The sequence below is a fragment of the Armigeres subalbatus genome, chromosome 1 (genome assembly GCF_024139115.2).
Source record: "Armigeres subalbatus isolate Guangzhou_Male chromosome 1, GZ_Asu_2, whole genome shotgun sequence".
NCBI classification, from domain to species: Eukaryota; Metazoa; Arthropoda; class Insecta; order Diptera; family Culicidae; genus Armigeres; species Armigeres subalbatus.
Genome location: NC_085139.1, coordinates 260,659,939 through 260,678,365, shown reverse-complemented (window position 1 = coordinate 260,678,365; position 18,427 = coordinate 260,659,939). Strand labels below are relative to the sequence as shown.

General features: G+C 47.6%; 1 protein-coding gene across 3 annotated transcripts; it reads left to right on the top strand.

Moving 5' to 3' along the window:
* Positions 1-1,239: 1,239 nt before the first annotated feature.
* Positions 1,240-16,648, top strand: LOC134213290 (syntaxin-4-like). Of its 3 annotated transcripts, XM_062692221.1 has the most exons (7): positions 1,241-1,544; positions 2,455-2,535; positions 13,857-13,953; positions 14,009-14,260; positions 14,319-14,392; positions 14,454-15,293; positions 15,472-15,610. In XM_062692221.1, exons 1-6 carry the CDS (start codon positions 1,506-1,508, stop codon positions 14,772-14,774), a joined length of 864 nt encoding a protein of 287 aa, XP_062548205.1. In that variant the 5' UTR covers positions 1,241-1,505; the 3' UTR covers positions 14,775-15,293; positions 15,472-15,610. The 3 variants fall into 3 exon arrangements, with proteins under 3 accessions (XP_062548214.1, XP_062548205.1, XP_062548194.1); XM_062692230.1 differs by lacking the exon at positions 15,472-15,610 and having other exon boundaries at positions 1,240-1,544; positions 13,864-13,953; positions 14,454-15,264; XM_062692210.1 differs by lacking the exons at positions 1,241-1,544; positions 2,455-2,535; positions 13,857-13,953; positions 14,009-14,260; positions 14,319-14,392 and adding an exon at positions 15,900-16,648 and having other exon boundaries at positions 14,775-15,138; positions 15,201-15,293; positions 15,475-15,832.
* The last annotated feature ends 1,779 nt before the right edge of the window (positions 16,649-18,427 follow it).

Sequence of the window (18,427 nt, the reverse complement as noted above, 5' to 3'; positions counted from 1 at the left end):
GGCGACTGTATTTGAAAAATTAACAGGGAGGTTTGTTTTTACAGATGAGTAGACACCTTGCTCCGCTAAAATTCAGAATTAAAAGGTGAAATTTTCAAATGTTCGGTGATTCAACGGAAATTTTTTCGGAAGGTTTTTTTTTTATTTCAACAGGAAGTTCTTTGTATTGTCCATAAGAAATTCTTCGAAAGTTCCATGGAAAACTACTTAAAACAGGAAAGGGTCGTCGACCGAATGACATTTTCGACCAAATAACTAAAACGACCCTCCTAGGTTCAAAAATTCTATTTCAGCGAGAAGTTCTTCGGAATTTCCACTCACAGTTCTTACGGATTGATTTTCGGTAATTTTCAAAGCAATCATTGGTATTTTCACGAAACATTCTCTGGAGTTCCAACGTGATGATGTGGGGATCATCTCCCGGGGTTGGTTACCCGATCATCTCTAAGGTTGTTCGTATCCCGGCTAGCACCACAATGCTTGTGTATTTGCACAATGACAGCGGTTGGTAATGAGCTACCGTCCGTGGACATGGTGGCTATTGTCAGACTCCTCATGCTAGTATGGCGTGGTAGGGGGGTAGCTTCATCCCCTAGCAGCACACATGTAACACATAGTTTACTGCAACTCATTATGTAACCAGATTTAGTCTAGATAGTTGCTGTAACCATTTTTGTGTCAATTGTGCTGATCTGGATGCAAATTTCAGGCGTGCTTCCAAAAAGGTCCAATAGCCTTGTTTAGCGTTGATAATCAAAAGTTTTAATAAAACTGGAAATTAGTGGCGAGTTAGAGTCGATTGATATTTAAATTTTAAAAATTCAATAAAAAACAAAGTTCAAAATCTTACATGATTTCGTAACGGTCCTCAATTTTGAAATTTTCATTTTACACCCTGTATCCGATGCGCGACCTCCGCTACTACAGGACTGGATTAACAATAAATATAAAGAAAAATCTGTGGCATTTTTTTCTGTTTTGTCTTATTTCGGCCAGTTGCTTTCTTCCAAGCAGGCGCGTGCTGGTGCAATAAGTTACATGTATTATGACCAGGAGGTTTTGTGGGTACCCTTAGGTAGATTCGCTTCAAGTTAATTCATATCCTACTCGAATATGTGCTACGAGAGTCGGTTGTCGGTCTCTCTGCGGTTTAGCCTTAAATTTGATCGCGCGACGCTCTCCACTCTATACGCTGAGGCTGCTTCGTTTTGGAACAAGCGATACTATCTACCGCGCGCGCGACAGTATCATTCGGAACCGCAACTCACCCACATGAGCGTTTTCGGTACGCTCGCTCGCTGACTGTCGCGTATGTGCCTGTCTCGGATTAATCACTTTTATCGCGAAACTGACTGATTGATAAGATTGTGGAAATTGCCTGCGTCAACGAATACTGTAAACGTACAATGTTCCAAAATAGATAGGGCAAAGTTATAGGAGTGGATTTTGCCGGAACCTGATATTTATCGATCAGGTCGTTTGAATAGCGAAAAAATAAGTCACTCATGACCATGGTGAAAGATCGTTTGAGCGAATTGAAAAGTGTAAGTGCACCTCTCGAATCGAAGGGAGGATTTCCCTTTCATGCAAACTGCTCTTCGGTCGGTCGGCCGGTCGGGCGGTGTTGATTTGCGATTCAAATCGTTCTGAATGCTTTGATATCCAGCTAAATACTTGCCTTGCGGTAAAGCGTCCGGATTGCGTATTGGCCGCCTGAACCAATTAGTGCCAATTACATTCAGTTCAGCCGTTTTGCGGGCAACGAGAGTGTGTAGAGTGCACTGCAAAGTGGAACTCGTCTGTGAAGTTGTCACTCCGTAACGAGGACGAAGAGACTGTAAAAACTACTTGTTGTAGCCTCATCAGGGTGCTTCCAAAAAAAATAGAATAAGTCTGGTGCTAAATTTTTATATAAAAGCTGTACATTGGAGTAGGTCGATAGGGTCGTTTTTCAGATTTTTACTCAATACTCGGTGCAACAAGAATAATACAGTCCCTGTTTTTCAATTTGATATTTTTTATAATTTTATTTTAATAACAGGCCATTTGTATCTTCAACTTCTACTGTAAAATTGTTGAGAGTGATTGATGCCGAATGCAAAGATCAAACTCGATCACCATTACTTATCTGACGATGGGACACTCTAATTCCAAACCCCATGTGATAATCAGTGGACCAAGGTAGACGAACTGATTGCCGTTGCTCCGTTTCGCGAGCAGCGCAACGCGCGGTGCGGCTTCTAACAAAGATGCTGAAAATCACACCGATCGCCGCGAGATACCTACCCACCTAATATATACCGAATGTGATTCGAGAGAGTAATGTACCGTACCCGATGGATGCAATGAATCATGTGTTTTGGACAAGGTGTAATGACCAGTTGTGTGTGCACGGACGCGAAAAGGTGTTTTTGCTGAATAATAGCGTTGCAATTTTCCGGTTGTTCTTTCCAGAAAAGTAAATATGTCAGCGAGGTCAGTCTCAATTTGGTACCGTCGAAGTCGCAGGAGGAAATTTTCTGCAATCTGGAAAAGGTGAGTGATAATTTTCGTACATTTTTATTTATTAGCAGGGTAAGACCGAAGTGGTTTGTATACACCCAAGTTTTTCTACACGGATTTTTGAACTAAAGTGAACATTTTCTAAGTCTCTCGTGGATAAAGGGCGGGCTCTTCTCCCCATCTATTGGGTCAATCTGGGAAACGAGGGCTAGATAATATTATTGTATGTAAGGAGATTCTCTATTCATCCCGTGGATCCGCATAAGTGTTTCTGCTTATGGAACCACCCCACCCATTTATGGCCCTTCATACAGGAGTTTGATGGAATACAAACAATAATATAATCATGATCAAATCGTTTGTCAGGTATGGCCAGTGCTATCGGCAGGTGCCTTGCCACAATAGATGGTAGTATCATCATCATCAAAGTGAACATTTTCTAAGTCTTTTTGAATGGAAAACACTTCGAATATTTTTTGCAATGTACCAAACTCCATACAATATAAGTATTGCCGGAATGGGCTCGATGAGTAGAAGCCGGAAATCGATGTTTGGCGCAATTTGAAATTCAAGATGGTGGACTTCCGGTTTGATAAAACGACCGGAAACCCGTACAGTGTTGACCCAATTTCGTCACGCCCCGATTTTGCCTACCCGATGTCGGGCCCGATTTTATCACGTTTTCGACTCGATTTTATCACGTTTTCGACCCGATATACTAACACCCAAAAATTTCAAAAATTTTAGTCTTTCTTTTTATTTTCGCAAAAATACTTTTACCGCCTGTGGATTATTATGTGTGACTTCTGAGTGAAGGATTCTGTAAGCATTTTTGAAAATAAATAACGGGTACCGTTCACTGGTGTCAGGCCATTTGGCCGAATGCCGTTTGGCCGAATATTTAAAAAAATTAACCTCAGTTTACGAGTAGACCTTCTTCCTCCTTCCTTCTTCTTTCTTCTTTCCACCTCATTCCTTCTTTCTTCCTTCTTCCTCCTTCCTTTTTTCTTTTTCCTTCTTCCTTCTTTCTTCTTCTTTCTTCCTTCTTCCTTCTTTCTGCTTTCATCGTCCTTCTCTCCTCTTCTTTCTTCCTTAATTTTTGTTTCTTCCTAAGTTCTTCTTTCTTCCTTCTTCCTTCTTCCTTCTTTCTACTTCCTTCTTCCTTCTTCCTTCTTTCTACTTCCTTCTTCCTTCTTCCTTCTTCTTTCTTCCTTCTTCCTTCTTCCTTTTTGCTTCTTCCTTCTTTCGTCTTCCTTTTTTCTTCCTTCTTCCTTCTTTCTTCTCCCTTCTTCCTTCATTCTGCTTTCTTCGTCCTTCTTTCCTCTTCTTTCTTCCTTAGTTTTTCTTCCTTCCTCTTCATTCTTCCTTCTTCCTTCTTCCTTCTTCCTTCTTTCTTCTCCCTTCTTCCTTCTTTCTGCTTTCTTCGTCCTTCTTTCCTCTTCTTTCTTTCTTAGTTTTTCTTCCTTCCTCTTCCTTCTTCCTTCTTTCTCCTTTCTTCTTCCTCCTTTCTTCTTCCTCCTTCCTTCTTCCTTCTTCTTTCTTCTTTTTTCCTTCTTCCTTGTTCCTTCTTTCTTCTTCCTTCTTCCTTCTTCCTTCTTCCTTCTTCCTTATTCCTTCTTCCTTCTTCCTTCTTCCTTCTTCCTTCTTCCTTCTTCCTTCATCTTTCTTCGTTTTTCCTTATTCCTTCCTATTTCTTCCTTCCTTCTTCCTTCTTCTTTCTTGTTTCTCACTACTCACTTCTCACTTCGTAAGAAAGCGTATTTCAACTATTCGGCCAAACGGCATTCGGCCAAATGACCCTAAACCCGTTCACTAGTTATGTCTATCCAATGCATAAATCGGTTCTTATTTGTGTTACACTTACACAACTAAAAACTAAACTAAACATAAAATAGAAATAGAGATCATATACCCTATTTTATCACCCCAAAATTAATCAGGGGGCCGATAAAATCGGGATATTACTGTACCATCGGCCGAAACCTATTCCAAGAATTCCTCCGGGAGTTCCTCCAGAAATTCTTCCGAGTGTTCCTCAAAGAAATTCTTCCAGAAGTTCGTCAAAGGAATTCCTCCATAAGTTCCTCAAAGGAATTCCTCAGGAAGTTCATGAAAGGTATTCCTCCGGAAGCTATACAAAGGAATTCCTCCTAAAGTTCTTCGAAGGAACCCAACAAACATTAGAAGCTGATAGAGTGCTTATTAAACCAAAATAGTCTTCTTCAGCTAAAAAACTAACTTTTTCAGCTTAAATTGTTTGTTGGGAATTTCTACAGAAGTTCCTCGAAGAAATTCCTCCTGAAGTTCCTCAAAGCAATTCCTTCGGAAGTTCCTCAAAAGAATGCCTTCAGAAGTACCTCAAAGGAATTCCTACGAATATTCCTCATAGGGCTTGCTCCGGAAGTTTCTCAAATGAAGTACACTTAATTTACTTATGGATCCTGTACACCTCCGGTGGTGCAAAGGGCCGACTTGAAAGATCTCCATCCTGAGCGTTGCCCGGCTATCGCTTTAACCTGTTGCCAGGTTAGATTTCGGTCGACTTCTTTTATTTTTTATTGAGGCTTCGCCGCCATGAGCCTCTGGGTCTGCCTCTGCTGCGATGTCCCGCTGGGTTCCAGTCTAATGCTTGTTTACAGATTTCGTTTCCGCCCCTACGTAGAGTGTGGCCGACCCAGCCCCACTTTCGATCCCGAATTTCTGTTGCTATCGGCCTCTGGTAACAACGACGATGGAGCTCGTTGTTTGAGATCCAGTTGTGAGGCCACCAGGCCCGAATTATATACCGCAGGCATCTGTTAATGAACACCTGCAGCCGTTGAGTGCTCTCCACTGATACACACCATGTTTCGCTAGCGTATAACAGCACAGATTTCACGTTAAAGTTGAAAATTCGTATTTTGGTGTGTTCACTTATCTGCCTGTTTTTCCAGATATTTCTTAAACTCGCAAAGGCAGCCCTTGCTTTCTTGATTCGTGCGCCTATGTCGATCTTGGTACCGCCGTCTGACGCCATTTGGCTACCAAGATATTGGAAGCTTTCAACATTCTCCACTGGTTGCCCAGCTACTGTGAAACTGGAAGGCGTCACCGTGTTTACATCCAACGATTTGGTTTTGTTGACGTTGATGACTAAACCTGCCGAGGAGGAGCGCTCGGCAAGGTCGTTGTGCTTACTCTGCATATCAGAGCGCCGTTGAGCGAGGAGTGCAACGTCATCCGCCAATTCGAAGTCGTTTAGGTGCTCCATGGTTATAGGCTGCCATAACAGCCCGCGGTTTGGTTCACGGTCAATCGCATCTACCAGAATCTCATCGATTACGATGAGGAACAGTAACGGTGATAGAATACATCCTTGCCTCACACCAGCTACGACCCGGATAGGGTCGGACAGGACCCCATTGTGCAGCACTCTACACGAAAAGGCCTCGTACGGTGCTTCGATGAGGCCGATGATTTTCTCAGGAACCCCCTAGCGTCTCAGAGATTGAAAGCTTTTTCGTAGTCAATGAATACCAAGTAGAGGTACTCTTGGGATTCGTTGACCTGCTCCAAAATGATGCGGAGCGTGACAACATGGTCCACACAGGATCTTCCGGCACGGAATCCGGCTTGCTGCCGCCGGAGAGTCGCATCGATCTTCTCCTGAATCCGGGCTAGGATAATTTTGCACAGAACTTTGAGAACGGTACACAGCAACATAATGCCTCGCCAGTTATCGCATACAGTCAGGTCACCCTTTTTGGGCACCTTCACTAAGATACCTTGCATCCAGTCGACCGGGAAAGTTGCGGTGTCCCAGATATTACGAAATAAACGATGCAGTAGTTGAGCGGATGTCATGGGGTCAGCTTTGAGCATCTCGGCTGATATGCGGCCCTGGGGCTTTATTCGATTTCATGCTTTGGATGGCTGTTTGAATCTCTAGCAGTGATGGAGCTTCGGTATTGACACGTGTTATACGTCGGATCCTAGGCAGATCATGCCGAGGTGGTGATGGCCTGGTTGGCACTTGAAAAAGTTGTTCGAAGTGCTCGAACCAGCGTTTCAGCTGGTCAGTTGGGTCGGTCAATAACTGATCATTCGCGTCTTTCACAGGCATCGTTGCATTCATCTTCGCCCCGCTTAAGCGTCGTGAGATATCGTAGAGGAGGCGAATGCCCACGCTCGCTTGTCCCGTCGACATGAGCGTTTTACTTCCTTCTCAAGAGCCGCGTATCGTTGACGGGCTAAGACTTTGGCTCCTCTGGTTTTTGATCGCTCTATCGCGGCTTTGGCTTCTCTTCGCTCCTCTATCTTCTTCCAGGTCTCATCGGTGATCCATTGTTTCCTTGGGTGCGTAGTTCGCCCAGATTGTTCTCGCCGGTGGCGATGAAGTCATTCTTGATGGCGGTCCATTAGTCTTCCACGCTGCCACCTTCCGGAATATCTGCAGCACGCGTCTCCAGTTCTTCAACGAAGGACCGTTTCACCGTGGCACTTTCCAGTCGGCGTGTGTTGAATCGTCGTCCAACTCTTTCCTCCTGCCGACGAATCTGCACAATGCGCAGGCGTATTTCGCCGATAAGGAGGTGATGATCAGACGCGATATAGGCACTACGTTTATTCCGTACATCAAGAAGGGTCCGTTTCCATTTTCGGCTGATGCAGATGTGGTCGATTTGATTTTCTGTAAAGCCGTCACGGGAGACCCACGTGAGCTTGTGAACCGCTCGATGAGGGAAGAGCGATCCCCCGATCACCATGTCGTTATTACCACAAAATTCTGCAGCTCTCCGTTTTCGCTCATTTCTCCGAGACCATGGCGTCCCATAATGCGCTCATGGTTCGAGTTGTCGGATCCGATCTTCGCATTGAAGTCGCCCAAACAGATCTTGATATCACCCTTCGGAATTCTATCTACGACGGCATTGAGTTGACTGTAGAAGTTCTCTTTGTCTTGCAGATCGGCAGCATCGGTTGGCGCATAACATTGGATTATAGTAAGGTTTCGGACCCGTGTTCTAAATCTGGCAACGATTATTTTTCAACTTATAGGTTCCCACTTCATAAGCGCAGAGTGTGCCTGAGCGCTTAGTAGGAAGCCAACTCCGCGATGCCGGGGAGCGTGTTCACCTCGTAAACCAGAGTATAGCAGAACTTGTCCCGACGGCGTTCTGTGTTCTCCAAAGTTTGGCCAACGGACTTCACTCAGTCCCAGGATCTCAAGCTTCATGCGGCGTGCCTAGGGCTAGAGTTAAAACGTTCCATGTTCCTATTCGTGTCCATTGTTTTGCGCTAAGAGTCGTCGCCGTAAAATCAGTCCGTATTCTTTCATTATCGGATTCTCGAACAAAAAGATGTTTCGAGAAAAGTAGGGTTGTTGGCCCAAGGATCCATATCCACCGGGATGAGGCTGCCATCTTAGGTATAGCTTCCGGGGAATAGCATTTCATACTCAGCCGCTGGATGCCAGAACAGACGCTGTTGGAGCCGCACCTCCTTGGTGGACAGACGCTCGATCAGTCGGGTCAAATTTGTTTAAAGTCCCACCCAACACCAGGACTAGGCTGAAGGACTAGGACCAGGACTAGGAATGAAGTACAGAAGATCCTAAAATGATTTTTTCCGGAAGTTCGTTGAAGAAATTTTTCTTGAATTTCCTCAAGGAAAATCCTCCGGAAGTTCGACATAGAAATTTCTCCGGAAGTTCCTCCAGGAATTTCTCCTGAAGTTCTTCCAGGAATTCCTACGGAAGTTCCTTCAGGAATTCTTCCTCCAGGAATTCCTTTGAAAGTTCCTCCGGGAATTCCTCCGGAAGTTTATCCAGGAATTCCTCCGGAAGTTCCTAGGGGAATTCCTCCGGAAGTTCCTAGGGGAATTCCTACGGAAGTTCCTAGGGGAATTCCTCCGGAAGATCCCTTGGGAAGTTCCGCCGGGAATTCCTCCGGACGTTCGTCCGGGAAGTTCCTCCGGGAATTCCTCCGGAAGTTCCTCCGGGAATTCCTCCGGAAGTTCCTCCGGGAATTCCTCCGGAAGTTCCTCCGAGAATTCCTCCGGAAGTTCCTCCGGGAATTCCTCCGGAAGTTCCTCCGGAAGTTCCTCCGGGAATTCCTCCGGAAGTTTCTCCGGAAGTTCCTCCGGGAATTCCTCCGGATGATCCTCCGGGAGTTCCTCCTGGAATTCCTCCGGAAGTTCCTCCGGGAATTCTTCCGGGAATTCCTCCGGAAGTTCCTTAGGAAATTCCTCCGGAAGTTCCTCCGGGAATTCCTCCGGAAGTTCCTCCGGGAATTCCCCAGGAAGCTCCCGCGGGAATTCCTCCGGAAGTTCCTCCAGGAATTCCTCCGGGAATTCCTCCGGAAGTTCCTCCGGGATTTCCGCCGGAAGTTCCTTTTTGAATTCCTCCGGAAGTTCCTCCGGAAGTTCCTCCGGGAATTACTCCGGAAGTTCCTCCGGGAATTCCTCCGAATTCCTCCTGAATTCCTCCGGAAGTTCCTCCGAATTCCTCCGGAAGTTCCTCCGGGAATTCCTCCGAAGTTTCTCTCGGAATTCCTCCGGAAGTTCCTCCGGAAGTTCCTCCGACAGTTCCTCCAGGAATTCCTCCGGAAGTTCCTTCGGGAATTCCTCCGGAAGTTCCTCCGGGAATTCCTCCGAAGTTCCTCCGAATTCCTCCGGAAGTTCCTCCGGGAATTCCTCCGGAAGTTCCTCCGGAATTCCTCCGGAAGTTCCTCCGGGAATTCCTCCGGAAGTTCCTCCGGAATTCCTCCGGAAGTTCCTCCGGAATTCCTCCGGAAGTTCCTCCGGGAATTCCTCCGGAAGTTCCTCCGAATTCCTCCGAAGTTCCTCCGGGAATTCCTCCGAAGTTCCTCCGGGAATGCCTGCGGAAGTTCCTCCGGAAATTCCTCCGGAAGTTCCTCCAGGAATTCCTCCGGAAGTTCCTCCAGGAATTCCTCCGGAAGTTCCTCCAGGAATTCCTCCGGGAATTCCTCCGGAAGTTCCTCCAGGAATTCCTCCGGGAATTCCTCCGGAAGTTCCTCCAGGAATTCCTCCGGGAATTCCTCCGGAAGTTCCTCCAGGAATTCCTCCGGGAATTCCTCCGGAAATTCCTCTGGAAATTCCTCCGGAAGTTCCTCCGGAAGTTCCTCCGGAAATTCCTCCGAAGTTCCTCCGGAAGTTCCTCCGGAAGTTCCTCCGAAGTTCTTCCGGGAATTCCTCCGGAAGTTCCTCCGGGAATTCCTCCGGAAGTTCCTCCGAATTCCTCCGGGAATTCCTCCGAATTCCTCCGGGAATTCCTCCGAATTCCTCCGAATTCCTCCGGGAATTCCTCCGGGAATTCCTCCGAATTCCTCCGGAAGTTCCTCCGGAATTCCTCCGGGAATTCCTCCGGAAGTTCCTCCGGAATTCCTCCGAAGTTCCTCCGGGAATTCCTCCGGAAGTTCCTCCGGGAATTCCTCCGAAGTTCCTCCGGAATTCCTCCGGAAGTTCCTCAGGGAATTCCTCCGGAAGTTCCTCCGGGAATTCCTCCGGAAGTTCCTCCGGAATTCCTCCGGAAGTTCCTCCGGGAATTCCTCCGGAAGTTCCTCCGGAAGTTCCTCCGGAAGTTCCTCCGGAAGTTCCTCCGGAAGTTCCTCCGGAAGTTCCTCCGGAAGTTCCTCCGGGAATTCCTCCGGAAGTTTCTCCGGGAATTCCTCCGGAAGTTCCTCCGGGAATTCCTCCGGAAGTTCCTCCGGGAATTCCTCCGGAAGTTCCTCCGGGAATTCCTCCGGAAGTTCCTCCGGGAATTCCTCCGGGAATTCCTCCGGAAGTTCCTCCGGGAATTCCTCCGGAAGTTCCTCCGGGAATTCCTCCGGAAGTTCCTCCGGAAGTTCCTCCGGAAGTTCCTCCGGAAGTTCCTCCGGAAGTTCCTCCGGGAATTCCTCCGGAAGTTCCTCCGGGAATTCCTCCGGAAGTTCCTCCGGGAATTCCTCCGCGAATTCCTCCGGAAGTTCCTCCGGAATTCCTTCGGAAGTCCCTCCAGGAATTCCTTCGGAAGTTCCTCCAGGAATTCCTTCGGAAGTTCCTCCAGGAATTCCTTCGGAAGTTCCTCCAGGAATTCCTTCGGAAGTTCCTTCAGGAATTCGTTTGGAAGTTCCTCCAGGAATTTCTTCGGAAGTTTTTCCGGGAACTCCTCCGGAAGCTCCTCCGGGAATTCCTCCGGAAGTTCCTCCGGGAATTCCTCCGGAAGTTCCTCCGGGAATTCCTCCGGAAGTTCCTCCGGGAATTCCTCCGGAAGTTCCTCCGGGAATTCCTCCGGTCATTTTTATTAATTCAGCTTTGCTACGTCGCAGCAGGCTTTGGGACAGAATGTCGAAAGACAAAAGGTCGAAGGACAAAAAGTCGAAGGGACAAAAAGTCGACGGGACAAAAGATCGACGGGACAAAAGGTCGAATGGACAAAAGGTCGGAAGCACAAAATTTAAAACCCTATAATTCTGTAAACATGAAGTTTGAAAACAGGTTTCTGAAGAAAAATCTAGCTTATTACATTTCCCAGTATTGCTCTTTTAAATGCCGCGTAAACATATTTTTTGGTCTGCCCTGATCGGAGATATAAACTTTTGAAAAAAAATTAATTTTGACAGGAAAATGAACATAACTTTTGATCGGGAAAAGATATTAAGCATATTTACCCATCAAAAGTTTCATTTTTTGAGCTCTAAAAGTCACCCGAAAACGACTTTTTCGAAAATCTAAAACAAAAAAAGAAGATCAAAAATACTGTTTTTTTAGGTACACCCTAATCCAATTAGGTAAAATTTCTCTAAATCAGCCAACTTAAGAGCTACAGAAAAAGCTTTTATAGCAAAATTTATTAGAATTAGCTGCGCTACAACTTTGTAGAACATAACATGTCAGTATTCCGAAAATAGAAAAAAAATATATTTGTTTTTTTTTTAATGGACCACCTCTTTTTTATAGCACCATGATGGCGTTACTATTTCGAATTATTTCGTAGAACAACACTTTTTACTAAAAAATATAGTTTTGACATAAAATGCATAATTTCGCGTAAATCTGTATCCTGGACCATAGTGGAGTGTTCCAAGACCACGCGCGTCCCGAACGGTTTATAATCATGATTGAGTTTTGTGTATAAACAAGATGTGGGTTCAAGTCAAGATTGGGTCATCGTTCTCACGAACAGTCTGAAGGTCGGCTATTTAAATCGCTCAAAAAGGCAACTTATATTACAATTTTCTTGTGTCCGGATACATATATTTCATTATACATTAGACATTCTAACTTATTCAAAATATGGCCCAATCTGATCCCTATTTGGCCAATTGTCACCCACGATGACGGTACCTACATCATAGCTTTGCTTTGTATTGTTCTCTATACTATGGCTTTTCAATTTTGACCAATTTTGTAATTTCGACCTTTTGTCCTTCGACCTTTTGTCATAGATTCAGGAATTTTCAAAAAGAAACCTGGAGCATTTTTTTCAGGGGGGGGGGGAATAAATTCCTAAAGAAAATTCCAAATGAATTCCTAAAGAATCAAAAAAAAAACCGATGGGCTAAATAAAATTCCTCCGGGAATTCCTCCGGAAGTTCCTCCGGGAATTCCTCCGGAAGTTCCTCCGGGAATTCCTCCGGAAGTTCCTCCGGGAATTCCTCCGGAAGTTCCTCCGGGAATTCCTCCGGAAATTACTCCGGAAATTCCTCCGGAAGTTCCTCCGGAAGTTCCTCCGGGAATTCCTCCGGAAGTTCCTCCGGGAATTCCTCCGGAAGTTCCTCCGGGAATTCCTCCGGAAGTTCCTCCGGGAATTCCTCCGGAAGTTCCTCCGGGAATTCCTCCGGAAGTTCCTCCGGGAATTCCTCCGGAAGTTCCTCCGGAGGTTCCTCCGGGAGTTCCTCCGGAAGTTCCTCCGGGAGTTCCTCCGGAAGTTCCTCCGGGAGTTCCTCCGGAAGTTCCTCCGGGAGTTCCTCCGGAAGTTCCTCCGGGAGTTCCTCCGGAAGTTCCTCCGGGAGTTCCTCCGGAAGTTCCTCCGGGAGTTCCTCCGGGAGTTCCTCCGGAAGTTCCTCCGGGAGTTCCTCCGGAAGTTCCTCCGGGAGTTCCTCCGGAAGTTCCTCCGGGAGTTCCTCCGGAAGTTCCTCCGGGAGTTCCTCCGGAAGTTCCTCCGGAAGTTCCTCCGGGAGTTCCTCCGGAAGTTCCTCCGGGAGTTCCTCCGGAAGTTCCTCCGGGAGTTCCTCCGGAAGTTCCTCCGGGAGTTCCTCCGGAAGTTCCTCCGGGAGTTCCTCCGGAAGTTCCTCCGGGAGTTCCTCCGGAAGTTCCTCCGGGAGTTCCTCCGGAAGTTCCTCCGGAATTCCTCCGGAAGTTCCTCCGGGAGTTCCTCCGGAAGTTCCTCCGGGAGTTCCTCCGGAAGTTCCTCCGGGAGTTCCTCCGGGAGTTCCTCCGGGAGTTCCTCCGGAAGTTCCTCCGGGAGTTCCTCCGGAAGTTCCTCCGGAAGTTCCTCCGGGAGTTCCTCCGGAAGTTCCTCCGGAAGTTCCTCCGGGAGTTCCTCCGGGAGTTCCTCCGGGAGTTCCTCCGGAAGTTCCTCCGGGAGTTCCTCCGGAAGTTCCTCCGGGAGTTCCTCCGGAAGTTCCTCCGGGAGTTCCTCCGGAAGTTCCTCCGGGAGTTCCTCCGGAAGTTCCTCCGGGAGTTCCTCCGGAAGTTCCTCCGGAAGTTCCTCCGGAAGTTCCTCCGGGAGTTCCTCCGGAAGTTCCTCCGGGAGTTCCTCCGGAAGTTCCTCCGGGAATTCCTCCGGAAGTTCCTCCGGGAATTCCTCCGGAAGTTCCTCCGGGAATTCCTCCGGAAGTTCCTCCGGGAATTCCTCCGGAAGCCCGTCTGACATTCATCATTTGGGAAAGTTGAACGGATGAGAAACAGCATTCGCTGCCAGAGTCCAGAGTGAGTTACCGCTGGTCAGTCCCGAGTGTAGAGCATGCATCGTTGTTGAATTCGCATTCGTAGCAGTTGAAGTGGACGATGACGATGAAGGTTCGACGGGGATGGCACCAGTGGCGGAAGGGTTGGAGTTTCGTGTTTCATTGGTTGAATGCACATTTGTTGGTTTACCATGGTTGTATGTATTGGAGGGGCAAAGTTGTGTGTGGTGACGAGATTTACACCTCCTGCAAGAGATTTCCGAAGGACAGTCACGTCCTACATGGCCCTTTCGGAAACAGTTGCGACACAGTTGATGTCGTTTAACAAGTCTTTCCTTCTCTTCGACGGGCATTCGACCAAATATGTGGCATTGATAGATTGGGTGTTCGTCATTTAATTTATTTATTCATCTCTTTATTTTTTTTACAACTCAGTTACCATAAACCTTATAAAACTATTTCTAGTTTTCAGAACTGACCGAATGGATACGTACGATCCGGGCCAACATCGAGGAGATGCGCAAAACCATCTCAACGCCATCCTTCCACTACAATGACAAAGGTTGGACACTCAAGCTTTCTTTATCCATGATCTAACGCTACTTTTACCTTTTCAGTGATACGTCAGAAGGTAGAAACCAAAATGGACCAGAGTCTTGGGCTGTGCAAACAAATTTACACCGCGATCAAGCGGCTACAGGAGGAACTGGAAGAGGAGAATAGTCGAGGGAGTGTCCTCTTCCGGATCAAACACACGCAGTTCCTGGTCATCAAGGACGACTACCTGAATGCGTACCGAGAGCACGAAGAGTTTGTCAACTACTACGAAAACAAGGTGGTCAATCTGATGAAAAAGGAAGCGAAAGCAAGTCGGTTGTATGGGGGTTTGATGTCATGTTTGAATCTAACTTCGATTGTTACTTTCAGTGAGCTACAACATTACAGACGATGAAGCAGCGGAGATGTTGGCCAGCAACCAGATGTCACCTTTTGTAGGGAATGTAAGTATTTCTGTTCTTATGCGATTTAACGGAAAGGTCCCTAAGATAACTGTTTCCGCAGATTCTGGAAGAAACGGAACGGGAACGGCAGAAACTTCGGGACATTATGGCACGACACTCGCAGCTAGTCGAACTGGAGAAGTCACTGATCGAGATTCGTGATCTTTTCGTGAGGATATCGACGCTGGTCATGGATCAGGGCAGTTTGGTTCAGGTGATCGAGTACCACGCGCAGCAGGCTTCGCTCAACACCGATCACGGAGCGCACCAGCTCGAGAAGGCTCGCGAGTACAAACTTAAGGCACTGAAGAAGAAAACATGGCTGCTGATGTGGGCCGTCATAATTCTGGGCGTACTGGTACTGCTAATGATCATATTCTAAGTTAAATTTAAGTTCTGTAAAAAGTGTTCAAACGGCGAAATCTGTCCGTCCTTGGTTGAAAGAAACTCCGCCTGAAGATAGGCCCACCGACTAAATTAGCGACCGCGCAAGTGTGCCGCTGCTACTAGTTAGCATTCTTAGCTGCCCCCACACGATATGATCGCTATTCATTAGCGTCAATTAGGAAATTGTGCAAAACATGTTACAGTCGTGGTTTCGCTTTCCTATTTTGGTTCAGTTTGTAGTCCGTAGTGAGCTTGGGAAGAGTGAGTATCGGCGAGAATCGAGTATTTTTATGTGATTGAATCGGGTTTTGTAATGAGATCGAGCCATGGTTAAAGATCGGCTTCAAGAAATGTTGGAGGTCAAATTAAATTTCTTTCACCGGAAGAAATCCTTTAACAAGCATTCAATTCCCATTTTTAGAAGAGCAAAGCGATCGAGGAATACAAATTTGTGCATGAGCATGAGTTTAGAACGCGATACAATCAGGAACTGATTTTGGAGGACCTTGATCAAGTAAGGTTACTTAATTGTGCTTATTCTGCGTCTCGGGTGGATCGAGAATTGTTGATTTTGACTTTAGAAGGCATCGACAATTCTCACTTCATTCGAAACGAGTTACCTCATACGAAACGTAGAATAGGCACAATTAATAATAAATTAATAGATTGAAAACAGTTATCTTCCAATCCAGTAGTTTTCGGAAATATCAGGCTGGATTCGGCAACTGCATCGGAACGTTACGGACATTGAGGTGAATATCTTCTGCGAAGGGTGGACGAAAGCAAGCCAAAGGCTACGGGAGAATGCCAATCTGTGCTACCGGATCTACGGGGCCGTCAAACGTTTGCCTGGAGAGTTGGATAACAAGAAGAAGGCAGTATCACGGAAAGATTGCGGGGCAGAAGAAGAGGATTTCGATGGAGATAATCTGGTGAATCGGATACGCAGTGTTCAGTTCGAGAGCATTAAGACTGCTTACACAAAGGCATACTGGAAGTATGATGCGGTGGTACGTCGATATGAGGACAAGGTCAAGCGGAGTAGCATAGTGAGTAAGTTCAGTAACACGAATTCAAGTCTCCTCGTTTCCAATGTTCACGGCTCTTACTACTATTTCAGTACCCATTGCGGATGACTTTGGCTCACCTGACGCCACGGATCCACTACTGACTGCCATCCAGTACCGGAGACTGTCCCACTGTGACCAAATACTTCTCTCGAAGCCCATCGAGGAAGTCTACAATACTCTGAATGCCGTCGAAGAGCGACACCAGGAGCTTATGGTGCTGGAACGTTCACTCATCGAAATGCGGGACTTATTCGTTTTGTTCTCCACGTTGGTCATGGAGCACGGCAGTATACTGAACCTTGTCGAGGGGAATGTTCAGGCAGCCTCGCAGCATGTGGCCAGAGCGGTGGTCCAATTGCAGGCGGCCCGTGGCTATCAGTGGCAGGCGACCAAACGGAAGTGTCTATGCTTCAGTGCAACAAGTGTTTTGGTAGTGATTCTGGTGATTTTGGTGGCCGTCGCAGTCTTGATGGCAGTAAAGAAACTGATGTTTTGAGAAGTCGTCTATGCTTATTTCAGGAAAGAAGTTCTACCAGAACTGGATTACTCTTCATACTCCACGTTTGTAGGAATCAGTTGCGCTCGATAGCAGCCTGCCTTACCGTGTACCCGCCAGGAACGGTAATTGGGTCACCGATGGGTCTAAAATGGCGGCGATATGGACAACGGGGAAATACCCAGTCCAAGAGTTGGTATCTTCGACACACGAGGGCTTCGTCATTGCCAAAGTCAACGGGGTCTTCTTCTGCAGCTGCTATGCGCCTCCTCGATGGTCGATCGAGCAGTTCGGTCGTATGCTGGATTGTTTGACGGCTAACTTGATGGGGCTTAGCCCGGTGGTGATAGCGGGGGACTTCAACGGGGGCAGATCCTACTGGAGTCACTGGCCATGTTGGATGTGGACTAGGCTAATGTCGGTTATCGCGATTATCGACGTTACGTTCTGGAGCCCTGGCCAAACGAGTAGTTCGAGCTGGAGGGTAGATGATGGCTACACTCACAGCGACCACCTGGCGGTTCGCTACAGTATCGACTATACGTCCAGCATTCAGCGGACGGAAGAAGGGGTGAGGCCTAGTCCTCGTATGTGGAAGACATCATACTTCGACGACGAGGTGTTTAAGGAAGCGCTCATACGCACAATACTCTCGGTCTGAGCGGCGAGCAGCTGGTAACAGTACTCTCGCGTGCATGCGATGCCACCATGCCTAGGAAAGTCCACCCTAGGAATGGGAGGCCACCGGCTTACTGGTGGACTCAAGCAATTGCGAACCTGCGCAGCGCCTGCCTACGGGCAAGGAGGCGGATGCAGTGATCACGCACAGAAGAGGAGCGTGATGAACGACGGGTGGCGTTCGTGGCTGCTAGAGCCGCTCTGAAGACTGAGATTAGATCAAGCAAACAAGCCTGCTCCGAGGGCCTGTGTCAAAGTGCCAACGCGAATCCATGGGGTGACGCCTATAGGGTCGTAATGGCCAATACACGTGGGCCGATGGCCCCTACAGAGCGGTCTCCAGAGATGCTGGAAAGGATCATCGCGGGGCTCTTCCTACGTCACGACCCAAGTACCTGGCCTCACTTTGTGGAGCTGTCAGGGGCCAGGGTAGCCGACGAGCGAAGAGTAGCTGTGGCGGAACTTGCGGGGATTGCACAGTCGCTTAGTGTAGGTAAGGCACCAGGACCGGAAGATATTTTGAACCTGGCCATCAAAGCGGCCATTGCTGAGGCTCCCGAGATGTTCAGATCTGTCAAGCAGAGATGCCTGGACGAGGGAGTCTTCCCTGAAGCATGGAAAAGGAAGAGCTTGGTCCTATTGCCAAAGGTGGGAAAACCACCGTGGGATCCGTCGGCATATAGACCAATATGCCTGCTTGATACGGCGGGGAAGGTGCTCGAGAAGATCAACAGGTTGTTGATACGAACGGAGGGTGCGGATAGTATATCGAGTAACCAGTTTGGCTTCCGAAAGGATAAGTCGACCGTAGACGCTTGTCGGTTACCAAATGCGTGGAGATAGCTATCCAGCGTAAGAGGAGGGGAGATTGCTATGGTGCAGTAGTGACTCTCGACGTGAGGAATGCTTTCAATAGTGCCAGTTGGGCAGCTATTGCAGATGCGCTCCTGCGTCTTGGAATTCCCGAGTACCTGTACAAGATTCTCAGAAGCTACTTTCAGAATCGAGTACTAGTATACAATACAGAGGCGGGTCGGAAGTGCGTTGACGTAACCTCAGGGGTTCCGCACGGTTCCATACTGGGTCCGGTGTTATGGAACGTCATGTACGACGGTGTCTTGAGGGTGAAGTTCCCGGTGTACGTGGTAATCGTCGGCTTCGCTGACGATATTACGCTGGAGGTCTACGGCGAATCTATCGAAGAGGTGGAGTTGACTGCAGCCCACTCGATCGCAATTGTGGAGGAGTGGATGAGTTCCAGGAAGTTAGAACTGGCTCACCACAAGACTGAGGCGGTTGTTGTTAACAACCGAAAGTCGGAGCATCAAGCGATGATAAGGGCAGGCAACTGCGCGGTCACCTCTGAACGCTCCATCAAACTCTTGGGGGTAATGATCGACGATA

Coding starts and splice junctions, on each gene's coding strand:
- LOC134213290 (XM_062692210.1), top strand. CDS start 15,106: ATGGTTAAAGATCGGCTTCAAGAAATGTTGGAG. Junction 15,139..15,200: donor GGCTTCAAGAAATGTTGGAG/GTCAAATTAAAT, acceptor TCCCATTTTTAG/AAGAGCAAAGCGATCGAGGA. Junction 15,833..15,899: donor CAAGCGGAGTAGCATAGTGA/GTAAGTTCAGTA, acceptor CTACTATTTCAG/TACCCATTGCGGATGACTTT.